This window comes from Papio anubis, chromosome 4 (assembly GCF_008728515.1).
Source record: "Papio anubis isolate 15944 chromosome 4, Panubis1.0, whole genome shotgun sequence".
In the NCBI taxonomy this organism is placed as follows: Eukaryota; Metazoa; Chordata; class Mammalia; order Primates; family Cercopithecidae; genus Papio; species Papio anubis.
In genome coordinates this window covers 92,247,724-92,268,059 of record NC_044979.1, presented here as the reverse complement: position 1 = coordinate 92,268,059, position 20,336 = coordinate 92,247,724, and the positions used below count along the sequence as shown (strand labels likewise).

The 20,336-nt window shown below is 41.0% G+C and overlaps 1 protein-coding gene across 2 annotated transcripts in view; it reads left to right on the top strand.

Moving 5' to 3' along the window:
* The window catches only part of RAPGEF5 (Rap guanine nucleotide exchange factor 5), a 240,670-nt gene extending 220,689 nt beyond the window's left edge, over positions 1-19,981 (top strand). For both annotated transcript variants that reach the window (XM_021935958.2, XM_031665317.1), the window contains 5 exons: positions 1,338-1,388; positions 2,201-2,288; positions 7,230-7,294; positions 12,637-12,691; positions 15,785-19,981. In XM_021935958.2, the coding sequence (XP_021791650.2) occupies positions 1,338-1,388; positions 2,201-2,288; positions 7,230-7,294; positions 12,637-12,691; positions 15,785-15,900 (375 nt within the window). In that variant the 3' untranslated portion in view covers positions 15,901-19,981. The remainder of the gene's footprint in view (positions 1-1,337; positions 1,389-2,200; positions 2,289-7,229; positions 7,295-12,636; positions 12,692-15,784) is intronic.
* The last annotated feature ends 355 nt before the right edge of the window (positions 19,982-20,336 follow it).

The following is a 20,336-nucleotide window of genomic DNA, read 5'->3' as shown; positions in this document are numbered from 1 at the left end:
TATGTGTGTAGTTTCCAAACAGATTAAACTACCAGTTTGCTGTGATAAACTGAGTCCAGATCCAAAATTATCACATTGAAAAAAATCTATCTCTAAATAATGTAAAAGTCTAATTATTGTAGGAGTTGTCTCATTGTTTTGATTCATTTTAGAAACCGAAAATCCCTGGCCGGGCGCGGTGGCTCAAGCCTGTAATCCCAGCACTTTGGGAGGCCAAGACGGGCGGATCACGAGGTCAGGAGATCGAGACCATCCCGGCTAACATGGTGAAACCCCGTCTCTACTAAAAAATACAAAAAACTAGCCAGGCGAGGTGGCGGGCGCCTGTAGTCCCAGCTACTCAGGAGAATGGCGTGAACCCGGGAGGCGGAGCTTGCAGTGAGCTGAGATCCGGCCACTGCACTCCAGCCTGGGCGACAGAGCGAGACTCCGCCTCAAAAAACAAACCAACAAAAAAAGAAACTGAAAATCCCAGAAATATCTTCTTAAGCTTTGTTGTTAGTGTTAATAGCTGGTATTTGTTAAGCACCAGCGAAGGACCGTGTACTTTTCATGAGTGGTCTCTACATCTTCAGCTGAAGAAACAGATCCCAGAGCTTGCTGACTCACACCAAACCACATAGCTAGAAAGGGCAGAGTCAGAGTTCAAACTCAGGCTGCCTTTAAATGTGTGCTGTTTACCACAAATATTACTAAGTCAATATTGAAAGGCACCCAATTTTTTACTTAGCCATGTTAAAGGCAGGCTGGAACATTCCAGGCCCTTCTTCCTTAGGCCTGAATTTTTATTTGGGAGGATGGCCTATGCTTCTATCCCCTGTCACTTTGCATGGTACGTGTTATGGTTGGGCTCCTCAGTTCAGTGATTCCACTCATTAAAGTGCAGGCTTCGTCACTTAAGGTCTTCCTGGCCCTTCGCTATTTAGCCCAATACTGTGAAATAAAATTACATCATTTATGCTAAGAATGTCAGCCAACATAATTATTTCCCACTCAGGAAGACTATTAAGAAGATGAGAGCATTTGTCAAAGGTAGGGTATGGAACTGAAATCTAAGTTTTTATTAAATGGACCACCAGTATGTGGAATGTCTAACCAACTAGATTCCTGAATCATGTGGCTGTTATTTTAAGCTGTTTTAAGCAGCATTCCTAAGGAAGATCACATTAAAGGGATGATGAAAATTGTATAATGAGAAGCAATCAGGGTAGAACAGATGATAGAGGTATTTATGTTCAGAAGTGTGGCACAAATAACGTAATGAAAACTCCCTTCGACGCCTCTGAAAATAACCATCTTCTGTGACCTTCTGTTTTTTGTTTGTGTTTGTTTTTTAGAAAATCCCTGGGAAGTTTAAGAAACTTTTCTCTGAACTTGAAAGTTTAACAGTAAGTAGTTGAGCCAAAGGGGACTTATTCTTCAAAATAATCGCTAGAGTCTAGTTTCTTTCTACATTACAGTGGTTGATATTTGTACTCTACCGTGTCAGGTAGCCTACCTAGACTAGTTTACTTGTGTATGAAACTAGTTTTGCTTCTTATGGAGGGAAGCAAGTTGACAGTTAATGCTTCTTCCTCTCCTTCTAAAAAGGTAGTGAAAATAATCTTTTTAGTGTTATTTTTCAGAAGGCAGGCTTTTAAGTATAGTCCATTTCAAAGCCTACAAAATTAATCAGTATAACTAATTTAGCATGCAATTAGTGTCTCATGCATTATTCTTTTTCCCTTTTCTCCTTTTTACAATTTCTCAGATTGAGATTTTTTTAAATTATAGTTTCTTTTTAGAGTACAATAAAACAGTATTCTCTTGTTTTCTCTGCATTGTCTGTGTGTTACAAGGACAGATTTTCTTGGTAGTGTATCTAACAGGAGACTTTGGGTTAACTCATGACATATATTATGCAGAGGAAACTGTACTTAAAGGAGCTCTTTGAGGAAAATAATAGGGCAATCAAAAGATGTCTCTCATTTGTGGTCATTTCCCTTTATTGTAAACCAATAACTTGAGTTTCATTCATTGCCTAGATTTCCAGCCCTAATTTAGTGAGTTTATTCTCCTAGGAAACCTTTATCTACTTTGTTCTTAGGAGGAATCTCTCTATATCTAAGTCATGTTCAAATTGTATAGCAAAAGTGGATTTAGAATTGTTTCTATAGCACATTGATTTTTCTTTCTCTTTGTAATCTGCTTGGTTCGGCAGGATCCTTCCCTAAATCACAAAGCCTACAGAGATGCATTCAAAAAGATGAAGCCACCAAAAATCCCTTTCATGCCCTTATTGCTTAAAGGTAATGATTTTCTATCTTTTATGCCATGTAATTTCATCTTCTAGAAATGTATTACTCTAACTATTGAGGGCAAAAAAGGGACTCTCAGTTTGTCTCTTTACAGTTATTTTGACATTCAGACTTAATTATGTTTCCTTGTGATTCTTTTTAAAATAGCTGGTTATCTTTGAGATACCTAGACTACATAACTGTGTTTGAGCAAACACCAAAGCGTTTTCACTTGACTCACAAAACTTGGCACTGGAAACGTTTGTGTTTTTCTTTTACTCTACTTCTAAGCCCTGTATTATTTTCTTTGAGCTAACTATCCACTGAATTCAACCAAGAATAAGGCTGGCGTAAAGAACCCAAATGGTAATCAATCATGTTCTATTTTTGCAACCTAAACTTAAGAGACGCAGCCCACAATTTGCTGTTGTATGAGAAGTACCTTTGGTCAATACAAGCAATATAGCATTTGAAAAGTGTTGATGGAGAAGCGTACTTCCTTTTTTCAGCAGTGGAATTGAGTTGGGAAAGTTTTTGATAGCTGCAAGTTACTCCACTGACCACGCTCCACTAAGAACCAAATAATTCGTCATGAAACATGTTAAATTTATCGATGAGATCTCAGTGATCTTGCTTTGAAACTGAGGGGATTAATAAAAGGAAACTCTTTTTAATCTGGTGTATATCCCTGACATTCAGTGTAAATCTTTACCTGTATACTTTCCAGGGAAAGGGTTTGGGCATTATCCGTGGCCATATTTTGATTCCTTCGAGGGGTTTTGTAGGAATACTCTTTCATCCAGCCTCTTCTCTTCAGAGGCTTGTAACTTACGCTGAGCCAGGCCCCGATGGCTGGGCCTATACACGTGATTCTGGAAATGAGCTATTTGGGAACTGGACTGCTGGTTGGCCTGGCCATCCTCATTCTCCACTTCCTCCCATTGCCACCACCCCCTATGCCCTTCGCCTACCCCATAAAGCTGACATTTCCTCTTCAGTTTCTCTCAAGAACAGCCAGAGCTTGGAAAATTATTGTGAGTTGCTGTACATCCTGTAGCTACTCACTGAGTCTTCCTTCATTGAATATGAAGCAAGAATCTCTATGAAACAAGAATATAATATTAGGACAATGGAGATAGATGTGCACAGATGCTTCATCCAAGCTGAAAAGATTCTGTTAAATACAAATGCGTGAAAGAGACACTGCGGTGCCCAAATAATAATTTAAAAGTTTATTTGACTCTTCATATTTATTTGCTTTTAAGAGAAGTGTATTCAGGTCTGTGCTGCTTATTTGTGGAATAAAACACCTTCAATTAGAGGGTGGGAGGGGGCAGGTGGGAAGTAACACTTAGGGTCATTTAGACACAAATAAAGACAATAGAAAGTAGGACAGATGTAGGAAAGGAATTGATTGTAGGAAGAAAAAATTTTGAAACAATACATACTTTTAAGGTAATGAGAAATTAGTTGACAATATTTCTTTAACTTCATTAGATATGAACAGAGCCTTCTGCCATGTATTAGTGGTTTTCCCCCAAAATATTTAATGCAGTCAAGTGTCTCACACTTACATTTTAGCTTGGATGCAATTTTCTGCTCTGCTGAGTTTATCGAGACCTCTGTTGGCAGCCAGACAAATTTCCCTTTTTCTACTGAAAACACATTTACTCATTTCAAAAGAATAAGAAATAAACATTTGTTATTTTCTTATTAGAAGCTTCCTTGAATTTCAATAAGCACTTAGTTTTCCTTTCTCTAATTTTTCGTTATTATAAAAACGTGTAGTATTAGTACTTCATGGTATTTAAAGTTACTGTTTTTGTCTGAAATAATTTCCAAAGAAAATGTGATGAAAATATAAAAAATGTATATTATGCCTAAGATGAGACATTTTGGCAAAAATATACAACATTAATTCTTAAGCTTTTTTAATCATATAATTTAAAGTTGCAATGAACTATTTTAGAACAACCAACTTAGTTTTTAGTGAAAGCTCTTTTTCCCCTCCTCTCTTGTGCCTCCTACTTTGAGTAGCTTTTAATTAGAAAAATGGGACCAAATTGAACTCCTTGGTGTTTAGGAAGGATTAGGCCCCCTATGCTGCATTTTTTGAAACTCAGTTCCCAATAAGCCTGCAGATTATCAAGTAAGTGGATTACCTGAGAATCCTTCTAGCCCTCAGTCTTCCTCTCTCTTATTTGAATGTCTTGCCTTTTGATGTATTTTCCCCTTACCGTGGTGTGGACTCTTGGTCAGAAAGGGACGAATGGGAAGCACTAAGTGCTGGGGAGAAGATCCAGCTGAGCTAAGGATCTAAGGAGTCGTATATCGTGTGCTATTTTTGGAGATGGAGTGAATCATCTCGTTGTTTGAGGATAAACTGGGGTCCCTGTGGTGGGTTTCGTGTATGTGTCTTAGAGTGGAGTTTATTGTTGCAGATTTGTGCGGGTCTCTGAAGGAAAGGAATGTTGGGACTCTTGAATGTTTCTTCCTCCTCTTCCACTTGCCATCTCTTCAAAGTCATTTCATGGAGCAGTTCTAGTTCAGATGTTTGGGGTGTGTTCAGGTGTCTCCAGGTGAAAGAGGCCTGGCAGTTGCTAATTTCTCATACCCCAAAACTGCTTCTTGCGCCATGACTTAAATTCTGACATCCTAGGTTTTTTCAGCCCAACCTCTCATTTGTTTCTCTCTCTTACCTTCCGTGTCATGCACCTGCCATTCAACTGCATCGAAACCTGTAGCCAGTTTAACTCTTCCCTTTCTCCCAGGCTGCAACCCCTTCCAGCCTCTCTCCCCTCTCACCTGGTCAGCACCCTTGGCACCTTCCCTGCCTTATGCTTAGACAGTACCAGCCTGACAGGCCCTGGCCCCTCAACAGAGCCTGCACGCACTCTACTGAGAGCTAAGAGGGAGAGGGACTACCCAGGAGGAGGAGAGATTGAAGGCAGGAGGGACTGCCTGCAGGGAGTGAGGAGGGAAGCACTTTCACTGTTGCAGGGGCAGCTGATACGTTGTAAATTGAGTAGGTTGACTGCACCTGATATCAAGAAAAGCCAAGTCCTTTCCACTTGAGGTGCCTGGAGAGGCGCAGTGGTGAGGGGGAGCCAGCCTCCCTTTGTTTGAATCCTGGCTCTGACACTTGTAGCTGTGAGCATGGGTTGGCCATAGACGTCCTTGGGGCGTTAGTTTCTTCACAGGCTTACCTCCTAGAACTTACCTTATGCGTTAATGCAGCTAAAGCTCTTTAGAGCCATGTCTAACACTGTTAATAAATGTAAGATGTCATTATTGCCACTGCCCTCCTCATCATCCCTAGGAAGAGGGGTGAGGGGCAGGTGAGGGATAAACCTGTAATGCAGGGAAAATGGACTAAGCCACTCTGAGACGGTGTTTGGAATCTGGAATTCTTAGAGAGTTAGTAGAGGTCAGATCTTCAGGTGGTGTTTAATGTAGACAGAGTGTGCACAGGTTTGCATTTGCTACACAGAAAAGGTAAAACCTGTGTTGACTTCTCTTTTCTAAATACTGTGTCACAGAATGAAAGCTTGTAATTATTTTCTGAAAGCAAAATTTCAAAAGATAATAAAATAACCAGAGAGTTTGTCAGGAGACTGTGTAATGAGTTGTGAACCGTTTTCCTACTAGGACATCAGTTTACAAGCAAAAAAAAAAAAAAAAAGGAAAAGAAGCTTATGAAAAAATTGCCGTCCACATCGGAAGCTGTGTATAACACCTTGAGGAAAGGGTTGCATCAGTGTGTGCTGTAACTGTGTAACTAGTGTCACCTCCTGGTGACAGTAAAAGCTTTGTGGCCCAGTATTTTGGTAGCAGGTTTTAGGAGTACCTATCTCATAATTACCCCTTAGGGACCAGCAGAATAAAAGTCTTGATTAAAAGCAAATACATTCTTTTTCTATTTATAGGAGTTTTTAAGACATTCTTTTCCCCTCTTTTCTATCAGGTTATTTTTACAAGATTTTTGAAGGCTGTTTTTATTTGGTTGGTTCTCAATGTCTGAAATATAACATGATTATTTGCACATGCTTTAAATTATAGTATATTTCTTTTTGTGATATTTGTCTGTGAGGATTCCCTGATGCTCAGTCATCCACCCTCTGATCCAATTGTGGCTAAGTCATCCACTCTCAGAGCTTCAGTTGCTACCTTTATTTAATGTAACTGATTTCCAAATCTATATGTTTCGAGGAATCACTCTTTAGTTTACTGCAGCCAACAGGAGATATTTAATAAATATCCTCAGTCATTTTAAATGCAGTGAGCCTCAAATCAAATTTAACTTTCTCTTCCTCTGAAAATGCACTTTCATTGTACTTTCCTCCTTTTATTTCCGTCAGTGATGCTTGCTTTCTACTAGTCGAATGGGGCTAGATATCTTGACATTTTCAAGCCTGCCTCTTTCCTCACTTACTCCTGGTACACAATCAGACATCAACTTTGGGAACCAGAAATTTAAATTTAAACATCTAAATCTAAATCTTAACTAGTTGTTTTAAGTAAAGCAGGTCCCATACACTTTGCCAGGGATTTGTAAAAAGCAAACACATAATTACTAAAATCCTGTTGTTTCTGGATATTCAGTCCTTTTCTGCTCAGTCTGCTGACCTAAACACATAATGGAATAATTAAGTTATAGACTAGCTTTAGTTTATATTAAGCAGATTGAAGTCAAACACTTCATTATGAGTGCAAAATATATACTTTCAGTAAGATTACACTGTTTTTCCATACACACACACACACACACACATAAATTATGCACTTTTACATCAAATAACACATAAATCCAATTTCAAATTGCCTCTCCAAGTGCATGGAATGATCCCTAATGTTTAAGAAAAATGAATAAGTTGTATTGTACCTAGACCTCTTCAGCCCTGACTTATGATCCATTCCTAATGATACATACATCTTTTTGTTTTTAATTTTCAGATGTAACATTTATTCATGAAGGAAATAAAACATTTTTGGATAATCTTGTCAATTTTGAAAAGCTGGTATGTAAATTTCATTACTTCTCCCTTTTTTACAGTAACAGAAATGTATGCTTTTCTTTCCTGCTCTAGGAAACAAATAGTTGTAGTACTTTTCTCCATTGGATGCATGGCGAATTCAAGGAGCTTATTTGCTGCATGTTGTACACTGCCAACAAAATGTATTCCAATTAACAACAAGTATGTTAGCAATATGAAATATTGAAATATGAAATATGAAAATCTGCTTTTTGTTTTTAAAAATGGAATATCATAAGATGAAGAATTGAGGGTCTATGATCAAACCAGAGCTAAAACTGTAAGGCTGTTGTCAGGAGGAATCCACACTCAGGAGATTACGTTTTATTGCTTTACAGGCATCTCTCAGTGTCTCAGCCTGCATGTTTTCAAGGCACAGAGGGAGAAAGTTCCTCTCCTGGGGATATATGTTTGTCTCTCAGGACTCCAAGCTTAAATGTGAGGCTGGAATTTGCAGGGTCTTGTGTGAAGGGAAGGACCACCCCTCTATCAGCCTATCGACAAAGGGTGCCACCCCTGAGCACCATGGCCAGAGCAGCTCAAGCAAAGTACCCTCCCTCCTCCAGCAAGAGGTTCCCAGGGCAATCCTCTCTAAATGTTTCTGAAACACCGCTTCCTGAATGATTTCCAGGACATTCCCAGGTGTTTTGTAATACGGTGGGCTCCTCCAAGCCTTTCTGACTTGCCCTTGAGCAAAGGAGGGGTTACCCATTAGAACTGAGCAACTGTAAAATAGAAGTACTCCAAAGAGACCCATTGACTGCCAGAGGAATGGATTTATCTGACAGATGAACTTTAGTGTCATAAACTGTCCTTCATGGTTAAAGACGATACTAATAACACTGCTCCACAGATCCTGACCTTTGAGTGACCTTTTCAGTAATGGTGATGGATTTGTGTGAACTCTTGCAGAAACTGACCCTAGTTCCCTATGAGACTGAGTCAGCACTTGAGAGGAGGTTAAGTGAGGCAGGGACCACAGACTATGATCAAAGAACAATAGGGACTGATGAGTCCCGCTGAGGCTTGGCACCTGACCTTTGCCTCAGAACTACATTGCTCTGCTCACCCAGCCAACTCCCCACATGTAGGGTGAGGCAGCTTGGAAACAGTGTAGTCGGCTCTTATACAACCCCCAAAACCCAAGCATCTGGAATATAGAATACAGTCTTGGAATATCTTGCTTTATCTCCATTTTAACCACACTGAAGACAATCACTGGATGGCTAGTGCTTTTCTAAGTGGATATGTCAATACACTTTCAAGTCTGTCTCTGCAGTAAGTGTTCTGGAATCAGAGCTCAGTTATTTTAGATGCTACAGTCAAACCAACAGAGCCAGAAATGGATAAAGTGTTATTTTTTTTGTACGTGTTTTGTGTTGCTGTGTGATATTCTGAAGATCACAGGGCACTTACTAACAATGAAAGGCTGCAGGCACGAGAATTCTTGCCTCTAAGCAGGTTAATCCCTGGCGTTTGGGATTAATGAAACAATTGCGGGAATATGAAGCCTTTGGTCAATATTTACTTCGCCTCCTGGCCAGCACATCTCCCTAAGAACAACACATGAGCTTTGTGGAGCATCTGTGAAGATGTGGGATGAGGTGTGTCACACCAAGTGGAATTCCCGGGAAAGGCTGAGCAATCCTTTCCCCTGACTAGTCCAAGGGGCTGTGGGAGAACAACTGAACTCTATCAGCTGGCTGTTGCCTGTTGTTGAGGGCAGACATGAGGTTGACCTCCTTAAAGTGAACCAGTGAATTTGTTAAGTTCATTATGTCATTTCTCCCTCAGATAGTGCCATCAAAGTGACAAGATGATAAAAAAAAAAAACCTGAACAAGTCTGTAAAGTCACAAATGGGAACAAGCTGTGGAAAGCTTGTTCCCACCTTCCTTCTAACCAGCGTCTGTGGCCTTCCCCTGCTGTCTCCGGTAATCCAGCAGAAGCCTCTTAATGCCAGCTCTCAAATATGCCAAGACTGCCAACTAACCATAGAGCTGGAAACAAAGGAGGTCTAAATGATATGACTTCTATTAGGGTCAATCATCATACCCCTAATTCTTTGAGAAAGTTTAAGGGAATAGCATGGCATAAATAATATTTTAAATTCCTAAGAGAAATTTTATTTTATAAAACTGAAGAAATGGGTGCAGTTCAGCATGCACACAACAGGCACATAGCGCACATGCAAGCCTGTCAGGCAGGCATGGGGTCGTCATTTCCTTAGAGGGCAGGCTCCGCCCACGGGACCAGTGAGCTCCTGGTCCACAGCACGCCTCATGCTGACCCCTCCTTACACAGAGTAGACAGGATAAAACTGTGTCCAGGACAAAAAGGAGTTTTGTCATATATAGCCCTGTGTTACACTTGGATGCTGGAGAATGAGACTGACCTTTCTAGGAGAAACACTATTTTCAAGGAATATTTCTTAGCAAAGGACTGGGTTTCTCTAAAGCTAAAACAGGATCATCTTTCACAATAATGAACCAATAGAACCTAAGTGAATTAACTTGTGAGAAGTCAATTCCTCATGATGGATATTAACTTAAGCCAGTTAACAGATAATTCAGTGTATTATCTTTATCTGGCTGATGCAGTCCAACACATTGAGTCAGACCCCATGAAAATCCAGAAGCCCTCATCAGGTCTAATGAGATTTCTGTTCTTTATGCTACATTCCTTGCTGCCTCAGCAACTGGAAATGTTTTCATCTCAAACTGTTTCATAACAAGAAGCAAATGGTTTCTTTTCTTCTCTTTATCCGTCGATGTTAAGGGCATCATCTTTTACCCTGTCTACCCCCTCCCCCTTTAGAAAGCCTAAAGATGAAGACCAGAACTCAGATTTCAGTGCCACACCCAGTACCGAGCCTTACATCAGTTTGAGCCTGCACAAGCTATGCAAATGGCATATGATAGAAATCAATGTGACGCCAGAGCTTAAAATGAGAAAACTGACCTGGGAAAAGTGGTAAAATCTGGGGAAGGAAACCGAACAATACATGCACAGACATGAGTCAGGTCTCATTTCCTTTACAAATGCAGCTTGAGCTACTGCAATAATCACTGTCCTATTCAATTTTCCACTATTGAATAGAAGTGCATTAGAAATATGGTTATGACAACAATTCAATCAGTAGGTCATATTCAAATAATGTTTCTGTAGTTCTTCTGAATTTTAAGAACATTTGTTAGTGTTGAATATTCTTTCAGAAATAATTCATTGAGGATTTGCTGTATATGGTGATCCTGTGCTCAGTGTATATAGTTGGGACATGAAAGATGTTGACGCACATTGGAGGACCAGATAATGATATGAATTCTTGAATAATAGGATGATGTTTGTATTGTGATACGAAACAAAGTGGAGAGCTACTGTTGATTCTCAGGAGAACTAGAACATGATGACAATAGTATTTAGAGATTATTCTGGTAATTAAGCCAGCTATCATAGCATTTTGGAAGAGACCATCCTGCACTCTAGTTCTTCCTATAGCATATATGTATATGCTTCCAAAATGCCACTTCCTTCAACATGAAAAACTAAAAGTGGTAGAGACAGCTAGAAGACTCTTGCAGGTACACAAGTATAAGATGATGAGATCTTGTCCAAAGCAGCCGTACATTTAAAGAAGACTTTTGCCCGCCAAGCAGGGTGGCTCATGCCTGTAATCCCAACATTTTGGGAGGCCGAGGTGGGCGGATCCCGAGGTCAGGAGTTCAAGACCAGCCTGACCAACATGGTGAAACCCCGTCTCTACTAAAAATATAAACATTAGCTGGCTGTGGTGGCGTGCCTCTGTAATCCCAGCTACTCAGGAGGCTGAGGCAGGAGAATCGCTTGAACCTGGGAGGTAGAGGGTGCAGTGAGCCGAGATCGTGTCATTGCACTTCAGCCTGGGTGACAGAGTGAGACTCTATCTCAAAAAAAAAAAGACTTTTGCCTGGAAATCAGTGAGGACTTCAAGGAAACAAATTAAATTAGAATTAGAATATTGAAGACTGTACGTGACTATAAACTACGAACAGAAAATGGTCTCTAAAGATGTTCATGTCGGCCAGCCGCAGTGGCTCACACCTGTAATCTTAGCATTTTGGGAGGCTAATTTGGGTGGATTACCTGAGGTCAGGAGTTCAAGACCAGCCTAGCCAACATGGTGAAACCCCATCTCTACTAAAAATACAAAAATTAGCCAATATTAGCCGGCCGTGATGGCATATGCCAGTAATCCCAGCTACTCAGGAGGCTGAGGCAGGAGAATTGCTTGAACCTGTGAGGCAGAGGTTGCAGTGAGCTGAGATCACACCACTGCACTCCAGCCTGGGTGACAGAGCAAGACTCCATCTCAAAAAAAAAAGATGTTAATGTTTTAGAAAATGTTAATCTTTTGTAAGTATCTCATTTCCAGTTACAATTTAAGATACTCGAACCTTTGAATCTACAAAAATTCCTACCTCCATTCAGCACATATGTGTAAGTCAATGTATCTGATATAGTAGGCTCTGCACATGCAGAGCCCTCTGGTGGTACCTGGTCTAGAGGAGGAGAAAAGTTCAACAACAATGACAATGACACAAAGCCAGTAGGTGCTGTACAAAGAGCAGTGGAAATGTTGAGATTGGAGCCTCTAAGTCCAGGAGGGACATCTCAGAAAGGCTTCTTGGAGAGGAGGTGACACATACCCTGAAGTGAAACAACATGCGCAAATGTGAACAGGATGATTGGGGCCGGGGTGGGGTGTGGGTACGGGGGTGGCTGCACTTCTCTACAGTGTATTTTCTCATGGCTCAGTAAGAACCTGTGCAACCCGGATTGGGTGCTACTGTTTTTTGTTTGTTTGTTTTTGAGATGGAGTCTCACTCTGTCACCCACGCTGGAGTGTAGTGGTATGATCTCGGCTCACTGCACCTCCGCCTCCCAGGTTCAAGCGATTCTCCTGTCTCAGCCTCCTGAGTAGCTGGGATTACAAGCACCTGCTACCACCCCCGGCTAATTTTTTTTGTATTTTTAGTAGAGATGGCGTTTCACCATGTTGGCCAGGCTGGTCTCGAACTCCTGACTTCGTGATCCGCCCACCTCCCAGTGTGCTGGGATTACAGGTGTGAGCCACCTCACCTGGTCTGGTGCTACTGTTTTTGCAGACAAGGACTAAATATTTTTTGATAATCCAAGCTCAGTAGAATCAAAGCTATGTCCAGCTCCAAATACAGTTCTTCTGTTTACAGCCAAGAGTGCTAGATCATCCTTCCATCCTAGCAGGCACTGCTTCTTCAGTAACACCCTCAGCGACCCTTCTATTGATGTGTTTCCTGTTCTACCTTACAGCATATGATCGCAGACACTGTCCGAACCCTGAGACACTGCAGGACTAACCAGTTTGGTGAGTCATTGAAGTCAGGTGCAGAATGTAAATTGACTCTACGTTGGTACCAACTGTGGTCACAAGTATTGGGTGGTAATCAATTTAAACAAATTGAAAACTAGCATATGTATATACATATGCATATTGTATATATATAGTAGATTGTCTCTTTGTTTCCTCACTGCATGTTTGGGATGCAGAGGAAGACAAGATGTGGCAGACTATTATCCCCTAATGGCAGCAAGTTTATGCTGCGAAGAGTAACTTTATGCACTCAGAAACCACCTCCCAGCAACTCCCGCTGACTCCTGTACCCACAGTGTCTTGCTTTGCTTGCCTACTGGCTCAAAAATCACTGGTGAGTTGAGCAGGGGTGACCTTGTCCCTAACCTCTTTGCGTGGAGCCTTCCTGGAATAGGACGATAGCTTGTAAAAGTGCCTAAAGCAGCCTTCCAGAATCTTTTCTCCTCTCCAACAAAAACTTCCTGTCTGGAGCTGCCTTTCAGCTGCGAAAGTGTGGTTCTGAGCACTTCTGTAGAATCCCCACTGAGACTAATGTATGTAGGAATATTTGTTCCATTTTAAATCTCAGTCATAATTTATGCTATGTTTAAATGGTGTTAGAACATTGCAGGAAGGAAGGAAATCAACTTTATTGAGTTGAAGGAGCTTTCACATGCGCAATGGAATCCTGACATCCGTCCTAGTAAATGGGGATTATTAACCCTGTAGGTGTAGAGCAAAAAGCAGAGACTCAGAGAGATTCACTTATTTAGCCATTATTCAGACTGAGTCTGCCTTACCTCCTTGTCCTCTCCTCTGCCCTCTGCAGATCCTGTGGATACAAAGGGTAATAAAAAATAGAAAATTGATTTCAACAATTATAAATTAATCAAAGGCAACCACTCAGTTCAACTTCATTTTTTAAGTAAGACATGCCCATTGTAAAACAATTTTTTCAACAATATAGAAGTATATATAAAGTAGAAAATCAGAGTCCTACTTCTCAAGAAAAGTACTAATAACAACTGGGTACATGTGCTTAAGAATTTTTTCTGTTCAGTGCTGGTCTAGGCTGGCAATATTGTCTCCCAACAAAGTTAGTTAAGAACTGGACTTCTGTGTGGATTATGTTTTCTCTTTGAAAAGGAGACTTATAAATACAGGACCTAATTTTCTAAATATTCACATCAATTAGTACCACTTTAATGTACCTATATAATTCTTCATTAAGCATACAAGTACAATGCAGTTACAATAAAAATAGTGATCATAACATCATCACAGAGATTCACTGAAATGTACAAGCATAATGCTGATGAGTACAGCTTCATATTGCTTTTATCCTCCTTTGCTTCCCACGTGTTTACTGGGGATTCAACTAATTCTAAAATATCAGTCTCACTTAACCAAGGAACTCTAGTTTACATATGCTCCAAGTATAGACAGGACGGTGATAGTTATACTAGCTTGTGTGGCCTTGAACCTGCCTTGAACCTCCCACTCATCAGAGAATAACCCTCTGTGTGGCACTAAGCAAAGGAGAAATTTAAATAACTATCAAGCCAGTTTGTGTTCTAATATTTATATACAGTATCTTTAAAAATCAGTTTGGGAACCGAATTATCCAAATTCATTTTAACCGTGTATATGAGCATAGTAAACCCATGTCAGCATTTGGGATAAAATATGAAAACGTTAATCAAGTCACTTATGCATTATAAAGTATCATGCAAATGTCAGTTGCTATGGTTAGAACCATCCATTGTGCCATCTTTTTAAGGCTTGAAAATTAACAATAAAATTACCTTTGTAGCATCATGTTATCCAAACCAATGTTTAATAAATGAAAAGCACTTTCTCAATGTCTTCTAGAGAAGGCATTCTGGAATAAAACAGCTTTTTGTTACTTTCAAACAGGTGGAATGGTATAAACTTTAACTCCTAGTGTGTTTACTTGCTGAAACTAGGAAGCCTGTTTCTATTAAACCTAAGAATTATAAGCCACTCACGTCATACAGGTCTTAAATTATTTCCTCATAAAATGCATTTGTTATAGAGGAGAAAAAAGGGGGTTTCACAAGAGAAAAAAAATGCTATAAGAAAATGCTCAGCCTCCTGCATTTCCCTTCCCTCTGCTCAAGCTGAGCTCCAGCAGCTCACCCTGCTTGTCCCATGCATAATCTACAAAGCAACAGGATATGATGTCTTCATCACTCACCTTTCCATTGTCTCACTGTAGTGCAGTTTGACCAGTGTTCCCCAGCCTCGAATGGTTTGCTTGTGGGTGTGTGTGTTTGACTATGGTGCATGGGCTTGCCCTGTGGTTCATGCTGCTTCATCCTGGTTCCTTATTAGCACGGGCGCTAGCAGGGCGTGGATGTGTCCACAGTGCACTAAAGCCTCCTTTGGCCCCTCGATTCCTTGACTGCCCTAGATATGTGAGTGGAAAAGCCCCTTGTCTTGTCCTTCTCTGGGTAGACTTTAGTCCATACACATAATTTCTGAAGCAATTTCATCTGTTAACCACATCTTAGAGTCTGTTCTGTTGTATCTGTTCATTCAATTGCTCCATTAATTTTTTTTCCAAAAAATGAGAATACCAAAGAATTGTACAAAATCTAAATAACAAAAAAAGAGTGATTGCATTCATATGCTAAACACATTATCAGCGCTTTTCAATGCTTCTAGGCTGAGATATAGGAGCCAGTGCTGGCCGTTTAAACAGGTAACTGCTGTAAAAGGCTACATAGAAGGACTCAGGAACCATATGGCCTGGGTCCGAATCCTGGCTGTGAACTTACTTGCTGCGTGACTGTGCTCAGTTTCCCCATCTGTGGAGTAGGATAAGAACATAATTTCTAAATAACATACAATGTTAGGTAATAAATGCTATAAATAGCCTGCCGGTCTGATTGCCTGACCTGAGGAATCCATTCTGAGCTGAAAAAGCATTTCTACCTTAGGACAAGGATACCTCTTATGGGATTCTGACTAATGAGAACCCACCTGGTACATTTACTCAGCCTTAGTGTAGGGTTTTGTTGGTATGTAGATATAGCATTACTGCTCTCCTGAGATTGTCTTTTTTTTTTCCCCTCTAAACAACAGGTGACCTGTGTCCAAAAGAGCATCAAGAGTTAAAGTCCTATGTTAATCACCTATATGTCATTGACAGCCAGCAGGCCCTGTTTGAGCTCTCACACAGGATCGAGCCTCGGGTGTGAGCCCCACTGCCTCACCTCCCCTGTGTCTGCAGCACTTTGAGCTACGGGAATGTCTATGCCAAGCACGTTGCTTTCCTGTGAGAAAAGAAGTTGCTGAGTTTTATCAGTATAACCCAAGACATTCACAGGAAAGCCAGCCAAAGCGTGTTCAGGAAGTGATGTCAGCCACCAGAGAGGGGGAGAGGCCTCTCCATGCTACTCTCGAGACAAGAAGGCAGAAGGAGAGTCAGAAGCATTCTTGAGATGGAGAAGGCTGGTTTCTTATGATCACATTGTTGATCCAGTCCAGTTTTCAGTATGAGATGTGCCAGCATCAAGACAAGACAACGACATCTTGACATGCAATGACCAAATATTTCATTAAGAGCATGCATGGAACAGGAAGGAGTTTTACTTTGCCTAGTTTTAGATTACTATCCATAAGCTGTCAAAGAAGTCATTCTTTTGAACACCTGATGACAGAGACAGCACCCCTAGATCTCCAGGGAGGGGAGGTTTCTGTTGATACAACCTATGATATCACCAAAAGCCACTTGTGTCTAGGGAGTTAGTGAGGACTGTAGCTAGCATTCATGCTCTGCTGGGCAGATGAACAATGTCCAGGTGTGCATCACTTTGCACCACAATCAACTATTGACACATGCTTGCAAGTGAAATTAGTTTCTGTACAACTGATTTGCAGCTATAGGCAAGGTAGATGAAGTTGCTTTGCCAGTAAGGAAAAATAGTAATCTTCAAGAGATTGACTCATTGTTTAATTCCTGGGGATTTTCTTCACACTTGTAAGCAGGCTCTTATCTTTTATTGGACATAATATGATTTTGAAAAAGCACAGTGCCTGACACATTGTAGACACTCACTAACTGCTTACTGAGGTGACAGAGTCACAAAAGTCTGCATTCTTGTGCCTGATGATGCATTTTGCATACCTCATACAGGCTCCTTGCCCACACTATGGAATGACAGCAGCCAGCACAGGGAGGTTAAGTGACATTTAATGAGTGAAGCACTTAGCATTCTCTAGGTAATAAGATAGCGGTAATTACCAGTGTTTTGGCAAATGAAAAATGCCCTGAAATAGCCAAGTGTCTGATTGATGTTGGTGACTTAGAAGTCCTATAGTCCACCTACCAGCCAAAGCAGGGAGCCTTTCTATAATTTGCCTTTTTTTCCCCCAAAATCTGAGTCTTCTGAAATCTTTTTTTATTCCCATTTTTACCAATTGAGGCTCCTTCAGCAAATAAGACCTCTTGATATTTTCAAGGACTGGGTAGAGGATTTCTTTCAACCTTCACATGAACAAAACAGCCTATGGGTCAAAATAATGCAATCCACCCCTGCCTGCTAGAGACTTGTCACCTTGCTAAAATGCAAGGGCCTGGTCCATTCATTTTCCAAATGCAGGAGTCTTGGTGCACTTCTCACTCTTCCTGCCTGTTCATCTCTTTCATGCCCACACAGACCTGTTTCCTTTTTGTCTCATCAACACCTCATTCATCCTCATTAATGAGGCATGTCCAATGCTTTTTGACGTCTTTATAGCAGTGCTGTTTCCTGGGCTCAGGAACCACACTGAGCTTGAGATACTGCTGGAAGGAACCATGTGGAGAGAAGATTTGAGAGGACTTTGAGAGAGACTTAGTTCGGCCCAGCATGTAAAACTTCAGTCCTGAACATTTACGGGGTTTTATAGAAGGGCATCCTCCAGGGCTGGTCCCTTCAGAGAAATGCTGCATGCTGCTGGTCATGGAATGTGGCCCACGGGAGGACGCCAGAGCCATGAGAACCGGACAGCAGACCTTCCCTCACAGCTGGGCTGAGCAAACCCTCCAAAGCCCTCCTCACGCAGTTACTAACGATAGCATGGGCTTACAGCACAAGCACGTGTTCTCACCTTTTTCCTATGCCCTGGACTAAGGTTTGGCCAGTGTAATCATATAAGGCCATCCTGACATTGTTTCACAGTTCAGATTTTTATTTACATTAGAACCACATTGCTCCTAGTAGAACATTACCTTTAAGGGACTAATTTTCCATGGAGAACTATTTTAGCATTTTGCGGGCTGCTTAGACCCCAAGTTAGATATGCACACCGAGCCAGATGAAGCTACACAAATGTTGTGTTTAAATGCATTTTGTACAGTGACTTCAGAGTATCTCACATGACATGGGTGGAAACTGGCTGGGGAGAAAATGATGCTTGTTCACCTCTTCCTCCAGCCATGGTTAAGTGGTCCTAGGGGTAGCAGAGGGAAGGGAGGATTTTGTGCAGTTGAGATTTGCTTTTCCATCCTTGTCTTCTGAATGTCTAAAATCTCTACATCTTTCTGAAGTTTAACAACTGTCTCTAGAGGTTTGCCAGGTGGCAGCTCAAAGCTTTGCAGAATCTTAGATCTGGAATTAAAGAATTCAAGCCCAAATTGTGAGAACCAGATTTTACTCAACAGAAAGCTTTTTCTAAGGAATCTGAGTTGTTCACTGGTGGACAGTGGTAGGGCTTGAGCACTCCTTGTTAATAGGATGGGCCACGCTCCTTCTCTGGATATTCATTCAGGCGTCTTCAGAATAGGTTTTGTTCTGGCTAGAAGTGTGGTCTAGAAGATGGCTAAGCTCTTTGCCAGCTCTCATTTGGAGTTTTATTGTTGCATAAAATCTTCGCTCACTCTGCAAATCTGTATCTGCCACCTTCGGCACCAGGTGGTGCAGGAGCACTTCTAAGTGGGCTCTTTTTGTTACAGCACAACTCCCAGACAGTCCTGTGGGTCTTTGGATTCGTCAGCATTCCAGCAAACTAGCCCTGCTTAGAAGTTAGCACAAGACGGCAGAATGCAGGACTCCGTAGGCAAAATCACAACCTTGCCATTAAAAAAAATTTTTTTACATACACATTTGCAGGTGTTCCCTTGAGTGTGGTGTTTTGAATTTGCTCTTTGTCATCTGTATAACTGCCAAATGATTGTAGTGATACACATGACCTGCATTCACTTTTTTCTAGTTTCCTTAATTATGTTTAGAATAAATTCATTTCCCTAGAGCAAGAACCACAAACAGGTAGTGTGGAGCATACAGCGAATTTGGAAGCATGTGGATAAGGTCAATGCTCACACTGCCTAGTCCACAGGGAGGGGATGCTGCATGAATATATACTCGCCTCTGAGTGGAGGAGAAATCGTGGCATGAAAGAGAGGGTACCAGTGATGACTTCTTATCCCTGGAGCTGGGCTTTCATTGCTACCCATATCCCAGCCCTGCAAGTCTGTTCTGGCCAGCACAGACACCGCAGATCCGGAACTGAATGTTCCTAAATGGCACAGCCAATCCAGACTTCTCAGAAACTGGGCAAAAACATTAAAATGGGGATGATCAGGTCTTCTGCAGTGGTCAAACACAGGATTTCTTTTAAATGTTTCAAAAACATGTCCTTAAAATTTCAGCCTGCTTCTTAGCGAGTGGGCCAGTTTTGCTTAAAACTGGTTGGGGGTGGGGGGGGGATGTTTTTAAAAATTGCCAAAAAGTTAGATGAAAATGTATTACTGTATAAAGCAAAGCTGTATATACTAAACATTTTTTAGCAGAGTAATATTTATTTGCATAGTCTATTTATTGTATTCGTATTACACTGTTATTAAATACTGGGATGAAATCAGTGACCTGAAGCAAGAAATCTTGCCTTTTAATGTATCATTAATTAGGGCTGCTGTGATATTGTCAGCTTGCATTAACAATTAGAAGATAGAGAACCCGCCATCAGGGTGTCTACCTAACTTCTCAGGGACTACACTTGGTAGTTTTCCACCATTTAAAGAACTGGTAAATATGAAACATTTGTTGAGTTACCAGAATTGCCATTAACAGTGTTTTCTTTCCCATATTCCATGCTTTCTGCCTCTGTGTATATATATTATATATATATATATGACTGTGCTGTGTATTTATCGAAGCTAGTAAGCAATAATTTATATGTAAAAATGGCCAAGCAATATAAGGTTAAAACTTATATAAGTAACCCTTACCTTATCTTGTATTTTCAATTGTTTTTTTTAAACTGCTTTTCCAAATATGAACTATGTTAAAGACACTATTCATGCCTCTGAGTTTCTTGCTTTCTCTGTGATGTGTGTGGATTAAATAGCTCTGTTCTGGCAGCATGTGATGCTCAGGGAGTTGGAACTCAGAAGTCATTTGCTGACTGAAAGAGCTACAAGTAGGTGAAGAGGTTCTCAGGCAGCCCGTGGAAGCCTAAATCACTTATCCTGCCATTGGGTTATTGCAGAACCTAAACACCCTATTTTGGAAATTGCATCAGTGTTCTCAGAGTCTGAAATTTGGGGAATCCGGCAACCACTGTCATTGCCTCACTCCACTTGAGGAAGACCAGGAACTGTCCCTCACCAGCCCAGATACTTAGTGCAGCTCCCAGCCCAGTGATGATACCC